At 42.7% G+C, this 12,710-nt stretch overlaps 1 protein-coding gene across 1 annotated transcript in view; it reads left to right on the forward strand.

The window, feature by feature from the left end:
- EFNB3 (ephrin B3) overlaps positions 1 to 12,710 on the forward strand; it is a 149,087-nt gene that overhangs the window by 119,565 nt on the left and 16,812 nt on the right. The window contains exons 3-4 of the mRNA XM_073622979.1: positions 3,335 to 3,427; positions 7,438 to 7,536. Coding sequence (XP_073479080.1) covers positions 3,335 to 3,427; positions 7,438 to 7,536 — 192 coding nt within the window. The remainder of the gene's footprint in view (positions 1 to 3,334; positions 3,428 to 7,437; positions 7,537 to 12,710) is intronic.

Below are 12,710 nucleotides of genomic sequence, written 5' to 3' on the forward strand. Positions count from 1 at the left end.
CATTCTGCATGCCTGAGCCCTGCGATCTGTGTTATGCACTCCTGAGCTGGGTATGTTACACACTCCTGAGCCTGCACTCTGTGTGTTATGCATTTCTGTCCCCTACACTCTGTGGGTTACGCATTTCTGTCCCCTGCACTCTGTATGTTATGCACTTGTATCCTGTGAAATGTGTGAGCTACACACTCCTGAACCTTGCATTTTGTGTTATATACCCCTTGGACCTGCATTCTGTACATTATGCGCTGCTGAGCTCTGCATTCTGTGTTATGTACTCCTAAGCTCTGCACTCTGTGCGTTATGTACTCTTGCCCCTGCACTCTGTGCGTAACACATTCTGTTGCTTTGCACCCTGCATATTAAGCTTTCCTGAGCCTTGCACTCTGTATGTTGTTCACTCCTGCCCTCTGCACTCTGTATTTTGCAATCTTCTGAGTCTTGCACTCTGTGTTACACATTCCTGAGCTATGCATTCTATGCACAGCTTGCGGCTTAACAGCCGGGTGCCCAGTGCGCATGTGAGAGCGGCGGTGTGCACTGTGAATGATGTGGCTATCTTATGTCATGTGTCCCAGTAGACTTTAGGAGGGACGGGGGGGGGGGGAAGGAGAACTTCCGCTTCCGATCGCCTAGGCGGTCAGAGCAGAAAGTGGGAGCGGGAACCTGTCAAAACCGGGTACCCGCTCTCCTCTCCTCCCCAAAAGTGCCATTTCACAAGCTAGAGCAGGAGAGGAGGCCTTAAAGCGGAACTTCCCCTTTTGGGTTGAGCTCCGCTTTAAGCACTTTTGAGCCTTGCACTCTGCATGTTATATAGTCCTGTCTATTGCACTCTGTATGTTACACACCCTTGTCCCCTGCAATCTGTACTAAGGCACTCCTGTTTTTTGCAATCTGTATTTTGCGCACTTCTGAATCCTACACTCTAAATCCTGCATTTTGTGTGTTATGCACTCCTGAGCCCTGCATTCTGTGTGTTATGCATTCCTGAGCCCTGCATTCTGTGTGTTATGCATTCTGTGTGTTGTGCATTCCTGAGCCCTGCATTCTGTGTGTTGTGCACTCCTGAGCCCTGCATTCTGTGTGTTGTGCACTCCTGAGCCCTGCATTCTGTGTGTTGTGCACTCCTGAGCCTTGCATTCTGTGTGTTGTGCACTCCTGAGCCCTGCATTCTGTGTGTTGTGCATTCCTGAGCCATGCATTCTGTGTGTTGTGCACTCCTGAGCCATGCATTCTGTGTGTTGTGCACTCTTGAGCCCTGCATTCTGTGTGTTATAGATTTCTGAGCCCTGCACTCTGTTCGTTATGTACTCCTGAACCCTGTACTTTGTACATTATACACTTTTTACCCCTGCACTCCTGTGTCTTGGGCTCTGTGTATTATGGACTGTGACATATTGTATGCTATGTATACAGTAAGTAGGTTCATTTTTTTTTCACCATGCTCCTTTAGCAATGTTAGCACAATTTAGTTACACCTACAATTTGGCGAAACGCTCTACCTCATTCTTCTCTTCTGGGTGCCCAGAGATGCCACAGGTCTTTCACAAGCCTAGCAAAACCCCTGATATTTACACCGCACTGTATGATAATGCGGAGTATACACCACTAGTGATCATACCATACTGTGTAATAATAATACTGAGTATACACCAATATTGATCACACCACACTGTATAAGAATTGAAAAAAAATTATATCTACAGTGCATTCGGAAAGTATTCATAGCGCTTTACTTTTTCCACATTTTGTTACAGCCTTATTCCAAAATAAAGTAAATTCGTTATTTTCCTCAAAATTCTACAAACAATACCCCGTAATGACAACATGAAAGAAGTTTGTTTAAATACTTTGCAAATTTCTAAAAAATAAAAAACAAAATAAATCCCATGTACATAACTATTCACAGCCTTTGCTCAATACTTTGATGAAGCACCTTTGGCACCAATTACAGCCTCAAGTCTTTTTGAGTATGATGCTACAAGCTTGGCACACCTATTTTTGGGCAGTTCCTGCCATTTTTCTTTGCAGGACCTCTCAAGCTCCATCAGGTTGGATAAGGAGCGTCGGTGCACAGCCATTTTTAGATCTCTCCAGAAATGTTCAATTGGGTTCAAGTCTGGGCTCTGACTGGGCCACTCAAGGACATTCACAGAGTTGTCCCGTAGCCACTCCTTTGTTATCTTGGCTGTGTGCTTAGAGTCGTTGTCCTGTTCAAAGATGAGCGCTCAGGAGCAGGTTTTCATCAAGGATGTATTTGTACATTGCTGCATTCATCTTTCCCTTGATCCTGACTATTCTCCCAGTTTCTGCCGCTGAAAAACATCCCCACAGCGTGATGCTCCCACCACCATGCTTTACTGTAGGGATGGTATTAGCCAGGTGATGAGCGGTGCCTGGTTTCCTCCAGACATGACACTTGCCATTCAGGCCAAAGAGTTCAATCTTTGTTTCATGAGACCAGAGAATTTTTTTTCTCATGGTCTGAGAGTTCTTCAGGTGCCTTTTGGCAAACTCCAGACGGTCTGTCATGTACCTTTTACTGAGGAGTGACTTCCTCCTCACCACTCTACCATAAAGGCCTGATTGTTGGAGTGCTGCAGAGATGGTTGTTCTTCTGGAAGGTTCTCCCCTCTCCACAGAGAAATGCTAGAGCTCTGTCAGAGTGACCATCGAGTTCTTGGTCACCTCCCTGACTAAGGCCCTTCTCCCCTGATCAGTTTGGCTGGGCGGCCCGCTTTAGAAAGAGTCTTTCTGTACCCTTCCCCAGATCTGTGCCTCAATACAATCCTGTCTCGGAGATCTACAGACAATTCCTTGGACTTCATGGCTTGGTTTGTACTCTGACATGCACTGTTAACTGTGGGACCTTATATAGACAGGTTTGTGCCTTTCCAAATCATGTCCAATCAACTGAATGTACCTACAGGCGAACTCCAATCAAGATGTAGAAACATCTCAAGGATGATCAGTGGAAACAGGATGCACCTGAGCTCAATTTTGAAAGGCTGTGATTATACTTATGTACATTTTTTTTTCGTTTTTATATTTTTAATACATTTTCAAAGATTCCAAACTTCTTTCACATTGTCATTATGGGGTATTGTTTGTAGGATTTTAAGGAAAATAATGAATTTAATTCATTTTGGAATAAGGCTGTAACATAACAAAATGTGGATATATATACTTTCTGGATGCACTGTGTGTGTGTATATATATATATATACTGTGTGTGTGTGTATATATATATATATATATATATATATATATACTGTATATAAAATAATATTCTTTTATAGCAATCTATTTAATTTACTTTGACTTTTTATATTTTCAGCCACGTCGGATAGTACTCTGGAGGGGCTGGAAAATCTCAGTGGGGGTGTCTGTAAGACCAAAGGAATGAAGGTCACTTTAAAGGTTGGACAGAGTAAGTATTGAACAGCTGGCATCTCCAGGCAATACGCTGAGGCTGGGAAAGCCATTGTACTGTATGGGGCGTGTGAGGGATTAAAGAGGGACAGACTTAAAGGGATGGCGGTACACTATAGAGAAGAGAAGGGAGCACTTTAGTTGACAGATATCCAGAAATAGCGGGAGGGAGAAGTGACAAGAGATAATGGAGACAATTATTTTCCCTGGCTTTTTGATTACTGCACTTTGTTGATGTGTATTGTAAGTGGTAATCTCAGAATGTATTCCTTCCTTACATACTCATCTGTCTGCTGTGTGTGGAAGCCAGTCTGTGGAGGAATAATGGCTCTGCTGGTACACTCTGAATCTATGCCCTAGCTTTCAAGTAAATGTCAGACCAAAAAATATATATATATATACAGTACACCTCTGCAAAAACATTTCCCCATGTATTAAACCTTTATAGAGCCAGCAAGTAGAGAAAAATACCTGTTGAAATGCCAGAAAATGCACTCAGGTCCTACGTTCCTGTTGGGGTCCAACAACATGGATTGAGTGGTGTCAGCCCTGCCCAGTTGTCTTTTCTAACTACTCAAACAGGCCTATCCTGTTCTCCATAACATAGACACTAATTAATCTATACTCCAAGATAAGAACTGGGAAGGCTAATTAGACTCTGCAGACAATATATACAAAATGGGGAACACCGAAAAGCAGGGGAACACTGGAGGTGCAGGGAGCAGATGGGAAGGGGGAAACAAAACTGAGACCAGAAACAAGGGGGAGCAGGTACAGGGAGGAAGCATACATGAACATGACAGCGAATAGGGCAGGAACAGGATAGCAGCTAACAGTTTCTGGCTGCAAGCAAAGCATGGGAGTGAGAGGCACTTAGTAAGAGAGGACCTAAATACTCTCCCAGCAGCCAGCTTTAGGTGTGCTGGCTGCTGGGAGACGCCCGTTGGGAGAGACTGGAATTACAACCCTCCACCCAGAAATCCACAGGGCCACCAGTAGGTGATCCAGGTCCTGACAGGACCAGTCTAGCAGTGTGGAAGAGTAGAGGTTCAGGTAAGTAAATCTACATTGACACTCTCAAACCTGCATTTATACGTGTTTAGAGGACATTTCCAAGCACATATAAACGCATGTAAATATTTTTCCATAGTACCATTCACACTGCATTTTCTTGTGTGCAGTCAGTTTAACTGTGCTTAGAGAAAATAGAATTCTGTGTGCCCAGGATCCATTTAGACACTATAAATATTTACACACGCTAAATGCTTCTAAACTCGCTTTAAAGCAGGAACATCTAAAAGTAAAAAGTAATCATGGAGGCATAAAAGTTGTATATACTTCCCAAGTAACTTCACCTTTCATTTAGAAAAGCTAACCGTAGTAGTGCCACTGTAAATGAGGTCTTAACGTCAAATGCACCTAAGCACAACCTTTACCCTCACCCTAAGCTCTTAAAATGAGTTGGACCCTCAAACCATAGCCCTATGGCTAACCTAACTTCTACCTGGCCTTTAGCTTTGACCCAACCCTTAAACCTCACTCTAAATCTAGAGCTACCCTTAACTCCAACACTTAGGTTGTAGCCAATAACCTAGCCATAAGTTTTAACCTAACCCCTAAACCGGACCTTCAACTGTAACCTAATTCCTAAACCCAACTCATGAGATGGACTTCAAAAACTTAACCAAGAAGTCAAAACTAACCTCCAAATCTCACCTCATGTAACTTTGATCTTTGATATTTTTAAGACTATCCCTTAATCTAAGTTGGATCCCAAAAACCTAACTCTCAAATCTTATGCTTTAAACTTGACCAAGTCTTAAACCTGATCCTTAAAGGTACCGATAAATCTTACCCTTAATATGAGTTGTACCCTAAAACTTAATCCTTAAGCCTAACCTAACCCACAAACCTGATCTTTAAACTTTACCTAACTCTTAAACCCAACCCTTCAAAGAAACCGCTAAACCTTAACCTTAGAAGGAGGTGGACCAAAAAGCCAAACTCTATCGTCTAATCTAACCATTCAACCTGACCTTTAACCTTGGCCAAAAGCATAAAAATTAATATCAATCTAAAGATACCATTAAACCTAAACCTTAAATATGAGCTGGGCTCCAAAACTCATCCAACTCTTAAGCTGGGTTCACATTAAATGCGAATTGGATGCAGGTTTCCCCGCATCCAATTAGCATGACAGGCGAGTGTGACCGGCTCTCAATGGAGAAGGTTCACACAGGTCCAGGGTGGCCAAGGAGCAGATTGCAAAAGAGTCCTGTGCGAGTTTGGGTCCGGTTCAGGTGCGAATTCAGGCAAAAATTCAGACCTGAATCACACCTGAACCAGTGAGCAGACACGCCCCGGGCCCCAGGCATGGACCCGTGGCTGCACATATGTGAACCCAGCCTAATTTAACTCCTAAACCTGACCTTTATCCTTGATTTAACTCTTAATTCAGAGCCTTTGGCCCCTTTTACACTGGGGCGGTTTGCAGGTGTTATTGCGCTAAAAATAGCGCCTGCAAACCGCCCCTAAACAGCCTCCGCTGTTTGTTCAGTGTGAAAGCCCGAGGGCTTTCACACTGAAGTGGTGCGCTGGCAGGAGAAGAAAAAATCTCCTGTCAGCCGCATCTTTGGAGCGGTGAAGGAGCGGTGTATTCACCGCTCCTGCCCATTGAAATCAATGGGACAGCGCGGCTATACCGCGGTAATACTGCGGCTATAGCCGCGCTATACGAGGGGTTTTAACCCTTTTTCGGCCGCCAGCGGGGGGTTAAAACCGCACCCCTAGCGGCCGAATACCGCGGTAAAACAGCGCTAAAAATAGCGCTGTTTTACCACCGACGCCCCCTACCGCCCCAGTGTGAAAGGGGCCTTAATCCAAAGACTCCACAAAAACTAATGTATAGTGTATGTTTAACCGTTAAACCTCTATCTTCTGGGTTTTGTGTCCAAGCTGCTGCCCTGCTGCATGGGTTCGCTCATAGTTGTGAAGCCAGCCTTAAAGCAGAACTACTGCAATACTCCCCCTGCTTTGCAATTCTGTGCTTGCAGTACTTCTTTCTGCCACTAGATGTCCTCAGCCCTCTGGGTTGAATAATGGGCAGCATCATTCAACCCACTTCCTCTGAGCCCAGCTAGCCATGTGCCGATCCCCAGCCTGTAAATGGACAGTAAATGGAAAATCAACCACATCTCCGTCACTCTGCTTTCTCCTCCTATCCGCATGCTTCTTGTAAGCACACACACACACTGATAGGCTGCTTGCTCTGCTTCATAATCTCAGACTCTCAGCTCTGCTTTACATGAGTAGCTGTGGCAAGGTCACATTCAGACACACTGCTTGCATTTAAAAATATATTGAAGGATGTATAAACCATTACAGAGCTGTGTTCATTTGTGTCTTTTATACAGTGTTACTAAACCCACAACAGTAAAATCCGTCTGTATATGCAGTAAAGCATGCTTGTTATACTCACTGTGGAACCTAAGGGGTCAATCCTCTGCATTGTGTAAAAAGGCTGTCTTCTCTGATCTCCCCCTTCTTTCACAGTCCCCAATGCATCTCCTGATAGTACAGAGACTTGGAAACATTCTGCACATGCTCAGTTTGGTTTGTATTGCTAGAGAGTTTTTTTTTCCTTTTTTTGGGGGGAGAGTAGATGTGATAGGCACAGGGCCAGACAGAGGGTCAGGGGTCTTGCAGCCTCATAGGACAGTCAGAGGAGAATGAAAGCTCCTCCTACAAGCTTTAACCAGACACTGTTAAGAGTCACAAGACTGCTATATACTGCTGATGAAAAAAAAAGGTATTTAGCAGTTTATATTTACTAATTGCATTTCCATGTTCTGTGTACAGTGGGAGACCAGTTATAGTGAATGCAGGGTCCTGGGTTTAGTAACACTTTAAGGCCCAGAAATTCCTATATTTTTGTCTTCTCAAATAAGTGCCTATATCTCCTTTGCAGCTGCTGCTAACCCGTCTCTATAAACTCCTCCCCCCTCGCAGGTCCAGGTGGAGGGACTCACCCACGGAGGCCTTCTCTTAGAGATAAAGATTCAAGTCTTTCTCCATCTTCACCAAACCCGGACTCCCCTAATTTTGCAGGTATGTAAAATAGGATGTATAGTGACTTTTGATGTTGCTAGTCCAGGAAGTTGTTAAACCACTGAAGGACCGGAAGGATGTACCCCCTTAATGACCAGGCCATTGTTTGCAATTCGGCACTGCGTCGCTTTAACTGACAATTGCGCGGTCGTGCGATGTTGTAGTCAAACAAAATTAATGTCCTTTTTTCCCCCCTACAAATAGAGCTTTCTTTTAGTGGTATTTGATCACCTCTGCGTTTTTTATAAACAAAAAAAGAGCGACAATTTTGAAAAAAAGAGCAATATTTTTTACTTTTTGCTATAATAATAATATAATATATATTAATAATATCCCAAACAAAATATATAAAAAACAAATTTCTAAACCAGTTTAGGCCGATAAATATTCTTCTACATATTTTTGGTTAAAAAAAAATCGCAATAAGTGTACATTGATTGGTTTGCGCAAAAGTTATAGCGTCTACAAAATAGGGAATAGATTTATGGAAATTTTTTTTTTTTTTTACTAGAAATGGCGGTGATCTGCGATTTTTTAGAGGGACTGCGACATTGCGGCAGAGAGATCGGACACCTAACTGACATTTTTTACACCTTCTTGGAAACCAGTGACATTATTACAGTAAACGGTGTTAAAAAATATGCACTGATATTGTACTAATGACACTGACAGGGAAGGGGTTAACATCGGGGCGATCAAGGGGTTAAATGTGTTCCCTGCAGGTGTTTTCTAACTGTATGGGGGATGGGCTGCCTGGGGAAACATACAGATCCATCTTACTGAATAGCAGAAAGACAGGATCTGTGTGATCTCCCCTGTCAGAACAGAGATCTGCTTTGTTTACACCGGCAGATCACCATTCTGTCACTGCGGGGAATGATCGTGGGTGGCCGGCGGACATGGAGTCCACCCCACCCGCTGATTGGCTCCCCCTGCTGGCCAGTGGGCGCGGGCCCACAATATAGAGTTTCCGAGTCGACATACAATGACCGCGATTTGCGGGAACGATCCGACCTGCCGCAGTACAATGACGGCGGCTGGTTGGCAAGTGGTTAAAGTATTTACCTGTACTTTGTTAAGTTAAGGAAATACTAATTGTTGCCTATAAATCTTTATATTTAATTTGGTCTTGCAGCGCCCTAGAGGTAGGTTTTGACTTTTACACTTTACTAATGTGCTGTGAATAGCCTGTGTAATTTGATATCCAATCATTCAGAAATCACAGCTGAACAACACACAAGAGGGACCCATCCTGTGTACTAGTAGACAGGTACCTGTAGAGATTTTCAATTAGTCAGAGGCAGTCAACAAGCAAGGAGGCAGTGGTGGCCTTTGCAAACCTAATGTCACCAAACCACCTGATATTTAATGCTTATTTGCAAAATACATATTTTATGTAATAAAGTAATAAAAGTAAGTAATAAAAAAATGATCCAGAAGATCACTTTGGAAACCTGTAAACATTAAAAACAAAATAAAAATAAAATAAAAGTTTAGTTTCACATTATGATGATTCTTTAATAATAAAACATTTTGCAGGTACTTAGTGTTACATTAAAATGAGGCCCTGCTTTCTAGACATGAACGTTTGGCAGCAAATCTGTCACTTTGGTAGGGCTAAGCAGTTCAAATATAAACTTTTACCAATATCTCTGGTATGTCAGAAATATCTTGGGGCTCTGTGGATGGAATTTGGAGGCCTCATTCGCTTTAAACATCAATAAAATTTCCTGTGACCATTTTCTGGTATTAATCTTTTCAGTCCTCTGAAAATGATTGTAATGTAGTCCACTTGACAAACAGGACTATCTTGGTCACACATGGGGCTCCATACCACTAAACTGTGGGCAACTGTTACAATACATGGGCAACAAACGGGCAATCATTACAATACAAAGGCAACAAACGGCAATCATTACAATACAAAGGCAACAAACGGGCAATCATTACAATACAAAGGCAACAAATGGGCAACTGTTATAGTACATAGACCACAGGCAAGCAATAGTTACAATACCCTAAGCAGTGAATGGCCAACTGTTTCAGTATGTGGGCAACAAACAGGTAGTCATTACAATACATGGATAGCAAAGGGGCAACTTTTACAATAAATGGGCAATAGGTAAAATATACAGACAGCAAAGGGGCAACTGTTACAATAGATGGACAACAAACAGGAAGTCACATTACATGAGCAGCAAAGGGGCAACGATTACAACACATAGGAAACAAACAGGCATTCATTATGGCACACAGGCAGCAAATGGGTAACTGTTACAATACATGGACAACTAATCACAGAGATCTCTATGATTAAGCCGCATGGGTGGGGTGAAACATGTCAGAGGAGTCAGGAGGACCTTATGTTTAAGCTGTATGTTTACCTCTTTATATAGTGGCTGAGCTCCGGTGTGCGGCGTTTCCACCTTCTGTCTTCTGATTTGCTTCTGCTAGCCTTTTTGAGCTTGTTTGTACGCCAGCACCCATTTTGTGCTGCGCACTGCAGAGGGAGGCCTTGTAGTGCTTTGAGCGGCGCTACAAGTTTTTTACATATGGGTAACAAATGGGTATAATATACATGCACCCAAAGGGCAACTGTTACAAAACATGGGCAACAAACGTGCAGTCATTACAATACACAGGCAGCAAATGGGAAACTGTCACAATGCATGGGCAACAAATGGGAGATTCTTAATATATGCACAGGCAGATAACGAGCAACTGATACATTATGTGGGCAACAAATGCGCAACTGTTACATCACATGGGAAATAAACGGGCAGTCATTACAATACACAGACAGCAATTGGGCAACGGTTACAACTCATGGGCAAAAAATGTGCAGTCATTACAATATATGAGCAGCAAATGAGGAAATATTACAATAGATGGGCAACAAATGGGTGATTGTTTATATTTTTATATATATATATATATATATATATATATATATATATATATATATATATATATATATATACACACACACATATATATATATATATATATATATATATATATATATATATATATATATATATATAGGCAAAAAAAGAGTAACTGTTACAATACATAGGCAACAAACAGCAACTGTAAAAATATAAGGGCAGCAAATGGGCAACTGTCAGATTATATGGCAACAAATGGGTAATTGATACAATATTCAAGCAAAAAACAGGATAGAATTTCAATACATAAGCATTAACAGGTAATCATATAATATGTGGGCATCAAAAAGGCAACTGTTACATTACAAGAGTTACAAGCAGGCAGCTATGACACTGCATAGGCAAAATTATCCAAGGATTACATGAGCGCAGTCTGCTTCTGCTACCCCCCACCACCTCTACCTACCAGCATCTAGCTTCATATAGGAATCCCCTGGCTCTAGCCACACAAATACATTTAGCGGACAAAAGGAGGTACTGAAGGAGGAGTGAGCACAGCCTGTGTCTCTTTCCGCCTCTCACCTATTCTTGGTGACTGGAATAGTGACACTAATATCCCCACTGTAGTCAGCCAACTGGCAGCTAAGCTGAAAGAAACCTCCGGCAGCCCAGAAACCCAGTAATCAATTGGCATAGCCTGAGTCCAGCTGGGCTAAATCTGGAGAGTTCCAAGCTATGGTGACTGGAGTCATTGAAAAATGTATGTAAAATGGGTTAAGTCAGCGCTACCATAAATTCTTGTTCCACTCCCCAAGACCAAGTCTATGTCAGCTAACTAGCAGCCGAGCTGGTGGAAACTCCTTGCAGCCCAGAGCCCCAGTATTCAACATGAATAGCCGGAGTCAAGCTGAGCCAAATCTGGAGAGTTCCAAACTATGATGATTGCAAATATTAGAAAAAAATTATGTAAAAATGGTGACGTCACCACTACCATAATTTCTGGTTCCCCCCCCCCTAAGTCTATGTCAGCCAGTTGTCAGCTGAACTGAAGGAAACTTCTGGTAGCCCAGAGCTCAGGTATTCAAAATGAATAGCTGGAGCCAAGCCAGGACAAATCGGGAGAGTTCCAAACTATGGTGGCTGGAGTCATTGAAAAATGTATGTAAAAAGGGTTAAGTCAACAGTACCATACATTTTTGTAACAACCCCCAAAGACCAAGTCTATGTCAGCTAGCTAGCAGCCAAGCTGGTGAAAACTCCTGGCAGCTCAGAGCCCCAGTATTCAAAATAAATAGTTGGAGTCAAGCTGGGCCAAATCTGGAGAGTGCCAAGCTATGGTGACTGCAAACATTAGAAATACATTATGTAAAAAGGGTGAAATCACCACTACCATAAATTCTGGTTCCCACCCAAGTCTATGTCAGTCAGTTGTAGGCTGAACTGGAGGAAACTCGTGGCAGCCCGAGTCCCAGTATTCAAAATGAATAGCCAGAGCCAAGCCGGGTCAAATCTGAAGAGTTCCAAAGTGTTGTTGTTGGAGTCATTGAAAAATGTATGTAAAAAGGGTTAAGTCACCACTACCATAAATTCTGGTTCCCACCCGCCAAGACTAAGTCTATGTCACCAGTTGTAAGCTGAACTGGGGGAACTCCTGACAGCCTAGAGCCCCAGTATTCAAAATTCAAAATGAATAGCCAGAGTCAAGCCAGGCCAAATCTGGAGATTTCCAAAGTATTGTGGCTGGAGTCATGTAAAAAGGGTGAAGAAACCACTACCATAAATTCTTGTAACCCCCCCCCAGGACCAAGTCTTTGTTTCCTTAACACAAGAGCAGGCCTTAAACATGACACTTCCATAATAGCCTGAAAATTTCCACACCAAAATAGTCAAGGTAATGCAGTAGTCCATGATGGTGGTTGAACATAGATCAGATGGCACGTAATCCTTGCTTTCTTCAAGTCTTCCAGTTGTCGTAGAATGGCAGTTAAAAAAAAAGCAACTCATAGAAGCGCAGAACACGTCTGTTTATTGCACACAAGGGTCCTTCAGCTGGACAACAGGAAAAATACTGTACTGCAGTGAAGTGCGGGCAGGGGAGGGTTAATAGACACTGCGGATAAATATGGGGTGGAAATAAGTGGGGTGATGGTGGCACAGCGGTTTTCTACAGCACTGTACTGGGAGTCACTGAGCTGTCACTATGAAAGATCTCCTTTAATAAACTCAGCAATTTGGACAGAAGGGAGACAGCGGGGATGAGAGAGGAGAAATGAGACAACATATTAC

Source organism: Aquarana catesbeiana, linkage group LG03 (assembly GCF_042186555.1).
Source record: "Aquarana catesbeiana isolate 2022-GZ linkage group LG03, ASM4218655v1, whole genome shotgun sequence".
Taxonomy (NCBI): domain Eukaryota; kingdom Metazoa; phylum Chordata; class Amphibia; order Anura; family Ranidae; genus Aquarana; species Aquarana catesbeiana.